This window comes from Lygodium microphyllum, chromosome 26, assembly GCF_053477565.2.
Source record: "Lygodium microphyllum isolate KBCC chromosome 26, Lygodium_microphyllum_v1.1.10, whole genome shotgun sequence".
Taxonomy (NCBI): domain Eukaryota; kingdom Viridiplantae; phylum Streptophyta; class Polypodiopsida; order Schizaeales; family Lygodiaceae; genus Lygodium; species Lygodium microphyllum.
Genome location: NC_141160.1, coordinates 72,958,160 through 72,976,351, shown reverse-complemented (window position 1 = coordinate 72,976,351; position 18,192 = coordinate 72,958,160). Strand labels below are relative to the sequence as shown.

Genomic DNA, 18,192 nt, shown 5'->3' with positions numbered 1-18,192 from the left:
GCTGGCATGGCGGATACTGTGCCTAATGCTTCACAAGATTCCTTGCGTATTTATATGGGCAGGAAAGACATGTTGTCTTCAGAGCACACTACTCATGCTAGGGTTTCTTCGGCTGCTCGCAATCAGCCTACTAGGAAAGTATATACGGATGGTCGGAAGGGCCCACTTGCTAAGTTGGCTTTTGATGCTAGAGGTAATGTGATTACCCCATGGGATTGTCGTTATCTCCGTTCCATCCCCAAGACAGTGGATACACCATCTACCTCGAAATTTGGCCGTCAGAACTCTTTTGCCGTGTTAGCTGATTTTCTGGATGAGGGAGTTCTTGACATTCTAGTAGAAAAGGTTAAATCGAGGCAAGCCTTGCCTTGTCCCTGATTTTCTTTTTTTGAATACACATGAAGATAGCCACGTGGAATGTGCGAGGCATTTGTTCTCGTAATAAGCAATATGCCATGTGGAGTTTATTGCATGAGAATCAGTGGGATGTCTTGTGTGCTGTTGAGCACAAAAGTCACGGTGAAGTAGGAAAAGTTGCGGATTGCCATGGGTTTCACTTGTTTTACGCAGGGACACATGCCATACATTATTTTGGTGTGCTTATGATTGTCCATGAGAAATATCAGCCGGTTCTTATTAAAAATGATGTACATGGTCGTTTTGTGGTGATTGAAGTTTTATTTGAAGGAGAGATCTTATGGTTACTTGGACTTTATGCTCCAAATGACCCTTTATTCCGCCGGGATCTTTGGAATACTTTGCAGACCTCCTTGTCACTTGGCAGACGGGGTTTTTTGATGGGGGATTTTAATATGTGTGTTGATCCTTTGCAGTCCACATCAAAACATTCGGTGATGGACGCTCCATAAAGCTGTGTGTGGAATGCGTTTGCTCCTGCCGTACTTAAGCAAGATCTCTGGTCATGGCTACACCCTTCTTCTACAGGGTTTACTTTTCATTCGGCGCAGTATACAACTACATGGTTGCGGTTGGACCGCATGTACATCATGCTGGATGATTCTTTTCTTCTTGAGATGCTGGAAATGAAAGTGTTGCAGCAATATGCCTTGTCAGACCATTTTCCTCTACAGCTTGAGATACTTGTTCAACCCATGGCACCTTTTAAGCAATTTCTGGATAGACTCCCTTTGCGTTTCAACTCGTCTTATTTGAAGCATTCAATCTTTCAGGGTTATATGCGCTAATTGATTGATAGATTTTTATTAGACTTCTCCTCTCAGGGCAATGCTTCTTTTGAATGATTGCTCTCTAATGTGCAACGGGTTGTTCGGCAGTATGGGATCCATCATGCCTCTCTTTGTCGGCGGCGTTGACAAGTAGCGGAGGAATTATTGGCTTTGGTTCGTTCTCTACTGGTGGAGAATTTAGATGATGGATTTCTGCTGCCATTGGCTATGCGTTTGGCTGATCTTATTAAAGAGTTTCAGTTGAAATCTTATTAGTAGGCCAAATTGCAAAATTTGACTGACAATTTGCAAGACAATGCTTGTCAGACTCATAAGTTCTTTCGAGCTCTGCATGCATCTCTTGCTCGAGAGAATATGACTAGACTCTAGGATGCAGAAGGTGAAAGGGTCATTGATACTCAGACTATTGTGAATATGTGCAGGAATCATTTTCTAGACCTTCTTGGTTCTACTTCTTCACCTTCGGACCAAATTACTCATGCCGGCTCAGTTTTCTATGATTTGGTCCGCAATCACGTTCCACATGACACGCAAACTACTTTGGAGATAGATATTCGTGAGGCGGAGGCTATGGATGTTTTGTTACACTTGCCCAAGGATAAAAGTCTTGGTTGGGATGGTCTCACCAATGAATTCTTTGAGGCTTTTGCTACCCAACTGGTGAAACCATTGACGGCTATGTTTCAGCAGGTTTGGGAAATGGGGTTCATGCCTTCCTCATGGAAAGGACTTATCAAACTGCTTCCAAAAGTTTCGTCGCCATCTATGCTAAAACATTGGCGACCAATTTCTTTGATGGGTTCTATGTATAAAATCTTTTCCAAAGTAATGGCGAATCGGCTCCATAAGCATCTTCCTGCCATTGCGCATCCTCTTCAATATGGTTTCATTAAGGCCAAAACATTCTGCATAATGTCTTAAATGTGCAAATGGCCATTGACTATGCAAGGCACTCTAATTAGGAGGTGGTATTGATTCAATTGGACCTAGAAAAGGCTTTTGATTATTTAGACTGGTCTTTCATTGCAGAACTATTGTCTACTATGGGCTTTGGTACTCGGATGTCTCGTTTGATCTACACTATTAGTGTTGAGGCTTCTTTGCGAGTTATGCTGAATGGTGGTGTTACCGAGCCATTTGTCCTTGCACGCTCTGTGAGACAAGTTTGCCCTTTGAGTCCTCTCTTTTTTGCTCTTGCGATTCATCCGGTTCTTTCGATGTTATCTCATATGGCAACTTCTACTCAGTTGGCAGGATTGTCTCTTCCTTTTGGACAGCACTTCATTAGTCAATCCTTGGCTGATGATAGCTTTATGATTTTGCGTGCGGACAAGGCTAATCTTCGCAAAGCTTTGGATGTTTGGACTCTTTTTGGTCATGCTTCTGGCCTTCGTATCAATACTTTGAAATCAGCCATTCTCAATTGCACGGAGTCAGATTTACAGTCATTGGATTGGCAGGGAATGGTTGTTCCCCGTGGTTCCATTGTCAGGCACCTTGGGTACCCGTTGGGTGTTGATGTTTGGCCGAAGCAACTACTTCAGTGGATTTCACGGAAACTCGCAGCTAAGTTTTTGTATTGGAAGTCGTAGGTTTGGCCCTTCCATGTTCGTCTCAAAGTGGCTCAGACAATTATGTTGCCAATGCTCACATATTTCTTGCCATTGTTGCCTTGGACTACTACTACATTGAATGCTCTAACTTAGTACATTCGTTTCATGTTATGGAAGGACTCCTTGCATGCAGGCATTTCATGGATTTCTTGGTTGCATGCATGTACCCCCAAACGCATGGGTGGAGGGGCTATTTTAGATGCCCAAACTCATATGTTGGCACTCCGTTGGTCTCTTTTTTGCGCCATGTGCTCGGATCATCACCCATGGGTCGTTATAGCCCGTTATTTTCTTGAGGATCACGGGCTTCTGCATGGTAATACCCAAATCTGGAGTTTTTGGTGGCATGTTCTTAATGCCGATTCTCGGTTTTCCAGTTCTTCATCATCTGTGCTTGCCCATTTGGTATGTACTTGGAGACTGGTTCTCCGGAAGGCTCAGTGGCATCTAGCGAAGGATCACTTAGCTACTAATTCTTTTCAACTGGAATTGTTGGCAGTCTCGCGGTTACTTTCGTGGGAAGGTAAACATGAGCTTCGACCAAAATTTAACCGCATGGCACGTTTGGGCTTGACTTCAGTCGCAGATGCCACCCTTGCCAGTCGCAATGTATTGATATCGTTTTGTATAGCCAGGAGGCTTTTCAGGATCCCTCGTGGATACAGGGACTTATAGGGACAGCTTTTGATGGTGCTCCAGAGTAGACAACCCTTTCCTGCCCCTTGCTTCGGATCGTCCCTGGCAGGACTGGGACTTTGCAGGCCGGCTAAATTTAGAAAAGGCTTTAGCTAACTAGGTGTATCATCTTCTGATTAAAGATCATCAATTGCTGGTTACCAAAGCTAATACTGTATGGGGATTGCGTAAATCTCAGTCATGGTGGAAGGTAATTGTGATGGAGGGCTGGTTGAACAAGACACCTTTCAAATGCAATGTCTTTCTTTGGAGGGTGATGATTGGTGGTCTTCCTCTTGCTTCAGCCCTTTTCAAGCGTCGAATCTCCAACGGCAATTGTTTCTTTTGCACCACCAGTGTGGAATCGGCCCGTCATCGATTTTTTGCTTGCCCTCTTGCTAAGAAAATCTGGTCACTCTTGTCGGCAGTTTGGCGAGCAGTGGTTGGCTTCTCGTTAAGCCCTTTTGACTAGGTTTTTGCGCGGCCCAAATACCCCACACCGGCTTAGTTGCATATGAAAATCTTGTTTCACTTTCTTAGATACTGGGGCTGTTGGCACAATTGGACCATTCGGAATGCTTTTCTTTTTGATTCAGCCTATAATGTTGAGGGACATCTTGTTAGGCTTAAAGGCCTTTTGCATTGGCAGATAGATCTCATTCGGCACTCTGACTTACTCCCTCGGGAGGACTTACTTCCTTGGCATATGGCAATTTCCTTTGCGTCTTTGCCATGACTTTTTGTAACTCTTTTGTCGTTTACTACTTTAGAGAGAGAGAGAGAGATTTTACACATGATGGCTTAGAGCCATCGTGTATCTTGTAATCATGTAAACTTGTACCTTTTTTTTTTCGTAATTAATACAATTACCTTTTGCGAAAAAAGAGAGAGAGAGAGAGAGGGGTGGGGGGGGGGGGGTGTGGAGGGAGGGGACTCTGAGAGGTACCTGTTCCATATGTGGATGTCATTCCCACCACCCCTGTTGTGTCCACCTCATGATCCCCTTCGCTTCTCCCTGTAGCATTGTATTTTGTTGCTGTTTGGCTTCATTAGTATTATCTACCTGTCGATGATTCTGTTTGGCTAGCCTAAAAGGCCATTAAGACCTACGAGACCTAAGTGTGTTGTACAGTTATGATAACATCTCATCATGATATGCCTAAAAGATGAGACGCATATCAAATGACAAGTACAAATATCAAACAGAATGAACTAAAAGGTCTCATCTAGCTCTTATAACCGAAGTAAGTTGGTGTCAGTTTGACTGAGAAATCTAGTTTTGAAGCTAATTGAAGAGACTAACTGTGTACTTGTCATCCATTAGCATTCATCTATCATATCTGGTGTGAAGCTACCCCTTTGGTGTAGACTATACCTATCATAGGATGGTGTTGCCATTGCTTTATCTCATCTATGCGCAAGTATCTAGGCGGGCACCTCCTCTGTTGGATGATAATAGACACGACCTAGTGATAGTATGGGTTGTGAGGCTCCTCCTGCGACATAGGGTAGTGGCTCGGTTATGCAGTAACTGCTTGTGGAGATGTTCTATCTTGAACTCTGAATGTGGAGTATGAGGGGGTGGGTGAATTCTTTGGTTGTCACCAAGAGAGATCATGAAGCCACCATAGAATGGTCAACAAAACTGTGTTCCCAGCCAAGTCAGGAGTGATGCATACTTACAATGTTAGTCGTTAACTGAAATACAAAACCCAGCATATAACTACTTGAAGTTTGGTTTAGATGTGGAAAAAGACCTATGTAGATTCTCAATGGGATTGTGTGTGGGATTTCTTTGATCCTTTAAATGAGTCATATACTCAAACAACTCTAGATCGAACTTCAAATAGAATTTTGTACTTGGGAATCAGGTGTTTCTTGAAGCAATACAATACCTTTTTCTATATAGTCTTGTTGCAGCGGGTCTTTTGGCCAAGTGAAAACTGTGTGCAGGTTGCTGGTGCATAAATGAACTTTTCGTTGAAGGTTATGATGCATAAGTTGTTTTTGCTTTTGCCAAACCTATAAACGTGTTTGCACTTTCATCAGCTGACTGAAGCTTTTTAAATGCCTATTCTCAGTTCTGCAAACCATAATCTGGGGTACAAATTTTAGAAACCTAGATGTATTATCCCATGTCTGTCCTTCAGTTTTGGATGCTTATCAAAAAATTAACTCTTAAGTAGCAGAGACTCTCTTTACTTCATGGTCTTATGAACTTAACAGGTACTCTATGGAAGATACAGGTGCAGTTAGCTGCATTAGCTGGACACCTGATAACAATGCTTTTGCAGTTGGATGGCAGCTTAGAGGTCTAGCTGTATGGACATCTTCAGGATGCCGATTAATGTGCACTATTCGACAGAGTGGGCTAAACACAGCATTTTCACCAATTTTGAAGTCAGGCCAAGATCTGCTAAGATGTGAATGTCTGAGTGGAGGTGTAGTTTGTTTGGATTGGGAAGAGCATGCTTATCAGTTATATGCAGTGGAATCACGGAATGCGAATAGATTGCTTGCCTTTTCTTTTGGGAAGTGCTGTTTGACCAGAGGTGTTTCAGGTGTCTCACATCGCCGGCAGCTTATCTGCTGTGAGGATAGGGTGCTGCTTTTGCAGTCAGAAGATGAAGATGAGCTGAAGATGCAACACCTTGTTATTCCAGTAAGTGTATTTGGGTGCAAAACCTAATGCATAACAAGTCTATCTGTGGTTATTTTAGTTATGCTGTCTGTGTTGTGCATTCTCTGGTGTTTTGTTTTTTGTGATATATGATAATGGACTTTGTTGATGCTAATATCCATTTCTCAGTCTCTAGTTTACATGATAGTACAAGTTCCCAATTTACATGTAAGATAAGTCAATGTGTTCTGTGGTGTTTGGCAGCAATCTTACCTCGGTCAAAACTGGCCAGTCATGCATGTAGCTGCTAGCAAGGATGGAACACATTTGGCCATTGCAGGACAGCGTGGGCTTATTATATATGACTTGCGTTTGAAGAAATGGCGTGTTTTTGGAGATGTTTTGCAAGAACAGCGCATTAACTGCAAGGGCTTGCTGTGGCTTGGGAGAATTGTGGTGATTTGTAACTACAACAAGACAAGCACAGTGTAAATTCTCTACTTGTTGTCCAACTTTTACAAATATATGAACATAATGTAACCAAAAGTCTGGTTGTGAAAAAGAATGCACAGTTCTTGTTTTTGAATATTTTGTTCCAGATGTAATTTATTGAGCATCATCTTCTATGACTTATACCATAAGCACATTGACAATCCTTTTTTTGTCCCTGAGAAAAGAATGATTCTATCAATAGATTCCCATAGGATAAAATATGCTGAGGCAAAGTACAGTATTAGCCCTGTAAGGTTCTCCCAAAAGGGGAAAAAAAGAAAAGGAAAATGTATTACAAGGCCTGAATGGATAACCAATCCGGATGTCATAATGCAGACCATGTGTAATCAAAATGAAAGATGACCAAAGTTTGGGAAGCAAACATGCCAATTCTCGGATCAGTAGCAACCATTCCTTCATTAGATCTGGTTTTGATTTTCGAGCTCTTTTATCTCACCATAATTTGCATGACTTGTGTTAAAAATGAACACAAAAACATGCATTTGCACAAGGCACATCTGAAGGTAAGGAAGCCGTCACTCTTCATGAATCTGGTTAGCATCATTGTTTCTGTGCTGATATCCAATGCATAACCAAAAAATGTGGTATAACACAGGTGACAGCCTTTAGTGGGGGATGGGCCTCCACCTTTCAAGAGTTTGGTTCCACAGTGGGCTAAAGAGGGGTGGAGTTTTGTCAAAGGAAACCCTTCCTTAGATACAATAAAGGGCAGTACTATGATGAGCTAAAAATAGCATTATAGACCGATTAGCTCTTTATTACAGCCCCAAAACTCATATGTTACCAAACTTTAATTAAAAAGAAACATGTTCCTAGAGAGTGTCTATGTCCCATAAGCTAAGCCCTAATTTGGGAGGCTCCACTCATCTATAAATAGCTAGGCTGCCACCATTTAGGCTATCCCTTTTCTTGCAGGTCATCATTCTTCACTGCAGATTTAGACATCAACCCACCTTCTACTGGCTGTCCAGACCTTGCCGAGACTGCAGCCCCTTCAGGCGACTTCCAGCCACTGGGCGACCCTAGTACAGGCTGTGTCTGCTGCAGAACTGCCATGTTATTAGCTGTTGCCTACATTCTTCATCAGCTGCCTGTGTTTTCAGCCTGTGCAGGCCACCGTCCATCAGCACTCCCTCTCCAGCTCTCACCCTACTGATTCCAACCTTTGGTGATTAGTTGCCAGCATAGTTGGGTGGTACACCACTGCATTTTGCTAGATTTTGCCTCTAGATTGCTGCATTTTGGTTATCAGATAGCATAGTTGAGTGGTACACCACCGTGTTTTGCTAGATTCAGCCTCTAGTCTGGTGCCTTCTGGTTATCAGACAGCTGTCCTTCATTTTCAGCATTCCTTCAGCTCTGATTGGTGGTTACAACAATGGGGATCTGTCTCTAGTAGTTGTCACTCTCCAACTACTCCATTGCTTTCCCTTTGAGCATCTTGTACACTCTTTCCATCATTTACAGTATTCATTTGTTCAAAGTTCGCTTTCTTTCTCTATTTGTGTTTTTTGCGTTATTGTCCAAGTTAGTGTTTTAGTCGTATTCATACATTTTGTGTTTTCTTAGTGCAAACACTAGCATATCTCCATATGGTATTAGAGTTGGTGCTCTTGTAAAGAGTATTTTGTGGCTATTGGGAGGCTTGATTTGTGGGAGATACACAAACGACACATAACCAATTCACAATGTCTCAGATGCCTTCTTCTTGGGATGCCACAATGTCTTTCAGGGTGCTCCATCACACCAGAGGCCTTGAGGAGGCATTATAGACTCCGCAAGGAAGACAATGCATCAATACTTTCTTTTTCTTGGCCAAATGTAGGGCTCATGACAGAGAAGTATCAATGAAATCTTGCGTGTCAAATATTCCTGCCATACTCCTAGGAGTCTTGTGCATTAGACTGGATCAATGGTTAGGGTTGGCCATCTATATCCATCTTCATCACCCCTGCCAAGCCAGATGTCAAGTTTGTATAACCCTTTTGAGTCATATGAATCAAAGTGCTTCCTTGTTTCTTCTTTTGTTGTGTAGGATCCAAATCATGAAAAGTTTATGTTTACTTCAATAGCGAAGGCTCTATATGTAGACATCTATTCACAAATGTACGTGGAACTGTATCATCTGTTTCTTTTGAGCATGGAGTTGGCATTTCTAGTCTATACTTCAATCCCATCTTGTTCTCTTTCGTCACCTTTCGTTTTTGCTTTCAATAACTTACGATTGCACTCCACATTTGTATCTAGCACACTAGGTTTTGGATTATCTGTTTAAGTTCCCAGTACTTTTTCTTTCTCTATACACATTTTAGCTACCCATAGGTGAATGCCACTCTACACCCTAGTACATCATTAGTGAAGGGGTGAGAGTGCGCAATGGTGTGCAAGGTCAAAGCGTTAGCTGAAGAGCAGAGATGAGCTGAGAGTTAGAGGAAGTGTGAATGCAGAGATAGGTGTACCGATGTGATGGTACACAAAGAATAAAAAGAATGTATTTATATGTTAGGGTACATTAAGGGTGTGTTCAGGGACTTTACACCCAACAACCTCCCACTTAAAGGCCCAAAGTGGTACCTTTAAGCTAATCAACTCCTACTAAACGAATGCAATGTTCATGTTGAGCCTTTGCGAGAGACTTAGTGAGAACATCTGCAGGGTTATCTTGGGTTTTGACCTTAGTTAGTGTGACAAGACCATCATCCAAGACCTATCGAATAAAGTGATACCGAACATCTATGTGTTTGGTATGTGCATGGAACATGGCATTCTTAGCCAGACATACTGTACTCTGGTTATCACAATCAAGCATTGAAGTACGTGAAGAAAGACCGAAATCCTTGACCAGACGGCCAAGCCAAATAGCTTTCTTAGAAGCTTCTGTGGTGGCTGAAATATATTCAGCCTCTGAAGTACTCAGTGCCACAATTTTCTGCAATCTTGAACACCAAGAGATAGCCCTACCAGCCAAAGTAAAAACATACCCACTGGTAGATTTCCTAGTGTCAAGATCTCTTGCCATGTTTGAATCACAAAATCCGTGCAACTCTAGTGTACCCTTTCCATAGCATATACACTTTTCTTGTGTACCTTTCAAGTATCTGAAGATACATTTCACGGCTTCCCAATGTGGCTTGCTAGGGTTAGACATAAATCTGCTAACAACTCCCACTGCATGAGCAATGTCAGGGCGAGTTGCAACCATGGCATACATCAAAGATCCACAAGCTAATGCATAAGTTATACCCTTAATGGCACAAGCAACTACATCATCCTTAGGGCAATCAGCTTTGCTAAGCTTTGTATGTGGCGGTAAAGGCACATCAAGAGGCTTAGCATCAGCCATATTAAACTTGTCAAGTACTTTGTTGATATACTTGTCTTGTGAGAGAAATAACGGATGTTGCCCTCTATCTCTTTCAATGTGCATGCCCAAAATGTGTTCAGCTGCCCCCAAATCTTTCATAGAGAAGGTTGAACTCAGCTGCCTTTTAAGAGCATTTAAAGTACTCTTATGCCGTCCTGCAATCAACATGCCATCCGCATATAAAACCAGCACAATAAGGCTGCCATCATTAGTCTTTTTAGTGTATAAGTAGTGATCTGCATGACTGCGTTTAAATCCATGGCTGAGCATAAAGGTATCAAATTTTTTGTTCCATTGTCTAGGGGCTTGTTTCAGCCCATATAAGCTGCGCTTCAGCTTACAAACCAAATGCTCTTTTCCTAGAATAGCAAATCCTTTTGGCTGTTTCATGTACAACTCTTCATCCAAGTCACCATGAAGAAAAGCAGTCTTCACATCCATCTGATCCAACTCTAAATCCAAGGATGCAGTGAGAGCAAACAAAACACGGAGCGTAGTCATCTTTACCACTGGTGAAAAGACCTCTTGGAAGTCTATGTCTTCCTTTTGTGTATAGCCCTTAGCAACCAGCCGTGCCTTATACTTGGGCTTCCCATCAATACATTTCACTTTGTAAACCCATTTATTAGGAATAGCTTTCCTATCCTTGGGTAAAGGTACAAGCTCCCATGTGTTATTTGCATATAGAGACTTCATCTCTTATTGCATAGCAAGCTCCCACTTTCTCTTGTTTTCACATGACTGTGCCTCTTTAAATGTCAGAGGCTCACCCTCATTAGTCAACAAAATGCAATCCAAAGATGGTTGAAGCCTCTGTGGCTGCCTTCTGACACGTGTAGACCGTCTTACCCAATGATCTGTATTATCAGGCAGTGGGCCTACATCCTGAGGAATGTGCACACCATCACCAGGTGGCTGATTTTCAGCATTTTCTTGCTGCTGTAATCTGTTTTCAGCATGTTTTTCTTGCTGTCCTATTTCATCTTGTGCATCTATTTGCTGTCCATGATCTTCTGGTTGTAGCACAATAGGTTGCTGCTCATTTTCAGCATCAAAAGGGACAGAATTTTCAGCTAATGGCTGTTGAATGGCTGGCTGTTCATGTTGAAATTTGACATTCTTTTTATCAAGATCACCATGCGTAGCATTTTCCAACAACTTTGCCTCTTTAAATACTATATCTCGGCTGCGTATTATCTTCGTGCCCTGAGGAAGCCAAACTCTATAACCCATCTTTCCCTCATCTTCATATCCCATGAAGATGCCCTTGATGGATTTCATGTCTAGTTTGATCCTTTGTTCTACAGGTACATGTACAAAGGCTTTACAGCCAAATACATGCAAATGGTCATATGAAGCAGGTTTGCCAGACCAAATCTTTTCAGGAATGCAATTTTTCAATGCATGATTGGGAGAGCGATTGCATACATGAACTGTAGTTTTAAGAGCCTCTTTCCAGAACTGCTGCGGGAGATTAGCTGTGGATTGCATGCATCTGACTCTCTCACAAAGTGTGCGGTTAAATCTTTTAGCCATGCCATTTGATGCAGGTTTATAAGGGACTGTCAACTTTTTAAAAGAATCCAACACTTCCTTTTTGCTATTAAGTGCATACACCCATGACTTTCTACTGAAATCATCAATGAAAGTTACAAAGTACTGTGTACCCCCATACGAATTAACATGCATAGTGCACACATCAGAGTGTACTAGGTCAAGAGCATTAGGCTTCTTAACGACACCAAAGTAATGAGGAGACTTCACTTGTTTTTCATACAAGCAATCATTACAAAATTTGAGACCAGAGCCTTTTACATCAAATCTCCCTAAAGAGGAGAGAACTTGAAGGCCTTTCTGGCTCATATGACCAAGTCTTTTGTGCCAAAGCTCCATCTGTGAATGGACTTCAGCCACAACCAAGAACTTGCCAGGTAATGCTTTACAATGCAAATAATATAAAGTCTCCCGTTTGCTGCCTTTAACAATTAGCATAGAGCCCTTATGGACCTTCCAAGATCCACCACCAAATGTAGTAAAGTACCCTTTAGCATCAAGCTGCCCAACTGATAGTAGACTCTTCTTTATGCCAGATACAAATCAGACATCCTGTAAAATCAGCTCTTGGCCATTTTCAAGAGCCAAGTGAATGGTGCCAACATCCTCTATCTCACATGCATAGTTATTACCCAAGTAAACCTTGCCTAGGCAACCTGCAGTGTATTCAGAAAATGACTCCAAAGAGGGGATAACATGAAAAGAAGCACCGCTGTCCACTATCCATGATTGTGACAGCCCATCATGGGTTGAAAGTAAGGCATCAATTACCTCCTTTTTGGTGATGTGCATATCACTTGTTGCTGCCATAATATCTGCATCATTAGATGAGGCTACAACAAGTATCTCTTTGGTGTGAGGAAGCTCTTCAATGACCACACTGGATGCAACATTTGCCTTTGCAACTTCTTTTGAGGAAGAGCTGTCATCATCTTTCTTTTTCTTACCTTGTTGTTTCTTTGTTTCTTGCTCTTTCTTGAAGTACCGGCAATCGGGCTTTTTATGCCCTTTACGCCCACACTGATAGCATGTGACATCCTGCTGTTTGCCCTTGCTTTTGCTTCTGCTTTTACTTTTACTGGTTGCATTACTCCTCTTTTTAGTCCTGGCTCTTACATGGTAAGCTGAGCCACTGCTTTCACCGCTAGACTTTCTTTTGATTTCTTCATTGAGGATTGAACCTCTAACACCATCAAAAGTCAAATTGGGGTTGTTGCTAAGTGACACAACCAAAGATTCCTAGCTGTCAGCAAAGTCATCAATAAGAAAATAGCTTTCAATTTATCATCAAAAGCCGTCAAACTAGAGTCTTGCAACTAACTCAAACCCCCTGTGAAAGTACTTAAATGCTTAGATGCTGGCTTGGACTCATCCAACTCCATGTTCAGAGGTTTACGCATAAGATACACTTGATTCACAGGAGTTGTATTTTCATAAGTGGCTTTAAGCTTTTTCCATATAGCATAACCTATATCAAGACGCTTGATGTCTGTAAGTACATCATCAGACACTGCCATCTTAATGTATGCAATGGCCTTCTTATTATGTCTAGCCCAATCCACATCTGTCATAGCTGCAGGCTTAGTCTCCAAGAGAGCATCTTCACAGTCCTTGAGAAACAAAATGCCTTGCATCCTATCCTTCCACGAGTCAAAGCCAGTGCCATCAAACCTCTTGATTTCAAAGAGGGATTTTGTGTCATTGCTGCTAGAAGCATTTGCAGCCATTTTTCAGCAATACACCAGAAATTCAATGCTGCAATTTATGACAGCAAAAATGAGCTGAATTTGTAGCTGATTTCAGCCCAATTTTTCAGCAAACAATAGCAAGATTCAGTCCAAGTACATGTACAGTAGTAGAATGAATGACTTTCAGCAGTATGATTGTAATTTCAGCATACAATAATTGCATACATCACTACCAGATAACTCCCACTTCAGCAATATCACCAAAAATACATCTACACCAATCCCAGATCTGCAAATGATCATTAAGGCTGCTGCAACATGAATAATCAGCAATACATCAACTCAATGGGAGCTGCCCAACATGTGTACTGCATACATATGTGCTCGTATCAACTTGTGATACCCCAAAACACCAAGAATTCTTTGCAATTTCTTCAAAATCGCACCAGCGGGAGCTAAAAATGCTCAAATCACTATGTTTATGGCAACAAGATTGCTTCAGAAATATTCCCAAAGTGCATTTTACGCATTAACTTTGCCAAAATCCACAGAATTCAGTAAAAACCCCAAAATTTCACTGACCAATCTGCCCCGATTGCATTAATACATGTTCTCGAAAGCATAAAACGGGCAAATTTAGCGAAATCTCACAAAATTTTGCAAAAGCCCCAAATTTCTCAGGTCCAATTGTGCACCAATGTCAGCCAATCGGACTCAGCTGACCAAAATTTCGCCAAAACAGCAAAAGCCCCAAATTTTATGGGTCCAACGTTGAGAAATTTCACTCGGATGAGCAAAATTTCAGTAAATTTGGCTAAATCCCCAATTCAAATGCACACAATGTTTGCAATTTCTGACGCAGATGCCTCGATCTTGCATGAGCAGCACTCAATTTGGAAAAGCCCCAAATTTTTGGGCATAAACTTGCACAAATCTAAGCTCTGTGCCTCCAGCGCGTGAACCCTTGTTAAGAGGAAGAGGGTAACTTTGAAATTAAAGAAATTTTTAGTTCTTTTTATTAAAAAGAAACAGACAAAGTCACGAAAAAGGGGGGCCCATTGACCCTGCCTCGACGACTGTTATCTCCTGGTCCCAATCGTCGTGCTATGGAGGTGCTTGCCAACACGTGGTCGTTTCCTGATTGTCCCAGTTGTCACGTTGGACACGAACTCTAGTCGTCTGCCCCGTGCCACCTGTTACAGGCAGTTGCCTGTCGACTGGTCCACTGGCATCCTTGTCGTCACACTCGACCTGTTGCTTGGTCGCCCACTGTCGCCATGACTGTTCATCACCACACAACAAGTCGCCTGCACACGCTGTAGTGTCACCTGCGACTTGACTATGGCCTGTGAGTTGCCAACTACTTGTATCCTTTTGGTGGTCTCAAGAAGCGCACGAAGCCTTAAGCTGTGATACCAGTTTGAAGGGGTGAGAATGTGCAATGACGTGTAAGGTCAAAGCATTAGCTGAAGAGCAGAGATGAGTTGAGAGTTAGAGGAAGAGTGAGCGTAGAGATAGGTGTACCGATGTGATGGTACACAAAGAATAAAAAGAATGTATTTATATGTTAGGGTACATTAAGGGTGTGTTCACACTCGTAAGTCTATTTACACGGAGATGAAGGGACTCTACACCCAACAATTAGCGAGGATGCCTTTCTTTAACACTGTGTCTTACATGCACCCGCAAGTGAGCACATCTGTATATTGTGGGATAGCTGTGGTGGGTATCCCCCTCAGTCCATGGGTTACTCCTCCGCAATGATTTCCATCCTTTGTCTATCTTGTTCCTATCTCCCCTCCTTGGGCTATACATGCAACTACCATGCCCATGTCTAGTCAGCCCATGCGTACTTTTGGATCCACTGTGCATACATCTTGCATGGATGGTGGACACTCTAGGGTTAATTCCCAAGTCTACTCTGCTCCTCCACCTTACCCACCCTACCAATCCTATTTCTCATTCAGCACTACCACTCTTGTTGCTATGGTCAAGAATGCCTTTATGGATAAGACTTGTTTTAACAGGTCGAATTTTATCACTTGGTCCAACATAATGCAACAAGTGTTTGAATCTTAGGGTCTTTGGAACCTAGTAGTTGGTTTAGAGGCTATGGCACCCTTGATTGGCCCACCCTAACCACATTTGCCATCAATCAAGAGCTCGCAATGCTACAATTAACATTGAGTTAATATAGTGGTTACTTTTTGACTTCTATTTTCAACTTCAAGACTTTTTCCTAGTATCTGATTATTGGAGTTATCTTCTTGACAACTATGCAACGAGAGATCTAACCTGAGGCATCAATCTCAATTATGAGATGTAGGAGTTTTCTATTAAAGAAGGGGAATATTTGAAAGTCAAGTTGGTTGAATATAAGTGGTTACTCATCGAGTTCGCCATGGTTGGCTCATCAAAGTCAAATGATGATTAGGCTACATTCTTCTTGAATAAGTTGCCTTTTAAATACTTACACCTTATGTGGCACATCATTTTGTTGCCTTGATTGTAACCCTCTATGAGTTTGAATGCCAGTTCTTGTGGTATGCAATGCTCCATGACCAAGTCTACAAGAAGACTCCATTTTCCTATTTAGAGAGGGCTCTGGTAACCATTTCTACAAAGGGGAATACTAGAGGTGGCAAGAACATTCAAGTTGGAAAGCTAAATGAAACCAAGGGTATCCCTTTCTTAGACAGAACTAAAGACACCAAAGCAACCAAACCCGTCTAGCAATAGCTTCCAAAAAAGAATAGATTTTGCACACACTACCAGAGATCGGGCCATGTAGACGTGGAGTGTCTTATTTAAGGCCCAGGGTCTCCCAACTAAGAAACCATAGTAGGCCATGATTGTCTCCACTCCTCTTGGATAGTTGAGTGGGGCTATGCCTGTCGCTCTTGCTGCAAATGCTCCTCCTAGCACACATGCCATTGGATGTGGCACACAAACAACATCATCCAACCCCGCCTTTTAGTACTTGTGAAGGTTTGAGTGATTGGTCTACTAAGACCACTCCATTTGCACTCTTTGCATCCATTTGAGGGTTTCCTCTTGCACCCCCACTTGGGATCATTTTTCCCCCTTGACATGGGTTTCATTGGCAAAGATTTGTTAATGGCCATGCGTAATGGTGGTCATGTGAAGAAAATTGTGGAGGAGCTGCTAGGGTTTGCATTGGGGAAACATAGAGTGTACGATCACAACAGAAACACAATGATATAGACATAGATGTGCAAAACTCAAACCCTAAAAGCATAGCTTAAAACTCAAACACAAAAACAAACACAAATAGAAGTAGAGAGAAAAAAACATAGAGTGCAGTGAGACATTGTGATTTGGTTACGAGTCGTTCATGTGCCTTACACAAAACCTAGCACTCCACAATATCTACAAGCACTCTTTACAAGAGCACTAGCTTTGATACCATGTGAAGAAAATTGTGGAGTTGTTGCTAGGGTTTGCCTCGAGGAAACATAAGAGTGCATGACCACGATAGAAATATAATGATATATATACAGACGTGCAAAACTCAAACCCTAATAGCAAAATCTAAAACTCAAACACAAATAGAAGGGGAGAGAAAAAGAATAACTCTCAAGTGAATGAAAATTGTAAATGAATGTAAGAGTGTGCAAAGTGCCCAAGGGCAGAGTAGTAGTGTTGGAGAGTGATGTCCTCCGGAGATGGATCCCAAGTGATGTAAGGACTAGTCGGAGACAAGAGAGTTTTGAATAATCAAGGGTAGTAGGCTGGTCACCAAAAACACAGAAATTGGAGACTGAAATCTAGTAAATGCAACAGTGTATCACGACAGAAGGCTGAAAACAGATCACTCGAGGCAAAGAACTGTCAAGCGACAACATTAGAGGCGTTTGCTGTAGATGGGGGACTTGCTGGATAGTAAAAATGCAGGTAGTATAGTAGTTGCTTGGTGGGGGGAGATTGCAGCAACTTGTTGCTTGGCACTAGATGTTGAAAATGCAGGCTGATCAGTTGCTATGATGATGCAGTAGATGGAGACCTCCAAACAATAGGGTGATGGTTGGAAACAGGTCGCCTAGGGTTGGATGGTGATAGGATGCAGTTAGTGATGGCTAGATGGCAGATGGTAGGTGGCTAGTGGCTGAAATTTGCATGGTAGAGTGACCCTGCTGTTTCTAGCCTCTGGTTTCCCAACATATTCAAGTGGTACAATGTTGCGTTCTGCTAGATTCAGCCTCTAGATTTCTATGTTTTGGTTACCAGCTGGCTGCCCCTTCATTTTCAGCATTCCTTCATCTTTGACTAGTGGTTACAACACTCAGGGTGTGTCTCCAATGGAAGTCACTCTTTGATTACTCCCATTTTGCCTTTGAGCATCTTGTATACTCTTATCCATCATTTATAGCATTCATTCATTTAGAGTTCTCTTTCTTCTCTCTTTGTGTTTTTTGTGTTTTTGTGTTATTGTGCTTTAGTCATGTTTGTGCATTTTTTGTTTTCTCAGTGCTAACCCTAGCATATCTTCACACTAACAATATTTAGCAAGCACAATAAACTAAACTATAAATCAGAAAACAAACGGCTCAGAAACATGTAGCTGTAAGTGTTCCCACATTGAAAATATAACACATGGTGGCCGCAAATCCTGGTTCCCTCTGCAGTATATCTTTTAATTAATTAGCTCATTTCAGTCAAAAACTTGCTAGAAGGTGAGAAAAAATGCACATAACCCTCATATGATCCAAAGAGCAAATCAAGGCTAGAGATGGAGAGAGAAAGTGATAGGAAGCCAAATGCTGATTATAGTTAACAACACGATGCTGTCCTAGGTGCCACAATGTTGTCCAATTGGTCATGATGCTTTGCTCCAATGATCATGATACTGATTCTGGAGGCCACAATGATGTCCCCCAACTCTACACGGGCATTCATCCACACACATTTCTCTCTCATTTTTCAATCAGTGTCCCTC

General features: G+C 42.0%; 1 protein-coding gene across 2 annotated transcripts in view; it reads left to right on the top strand.

Moving 5' to 3' along the window:
• Positions 1–18,192, top strand: part of LOC148013404 (uncharacterized) — a 170,333-nt gene that overhangs the window by 20,767 nt on the left and 131,374 nt on the right. For both annotated transcript variants that reach the window (XM_087668199.1, XM_087668200.1), the window contains exons 6-7: positions 5,723–6,158; positions 6,381–6,604. In XM_087668199.1, coding sequence (XP_087524325.1) covers positions 5,723–6,158; positions 6,381–6,604 — 660 coding nt within the window. The remainder of the gene's footprint in view (positions 1–5,722; positions 6,159–6,380; positions 6,605–18,192) is intronic.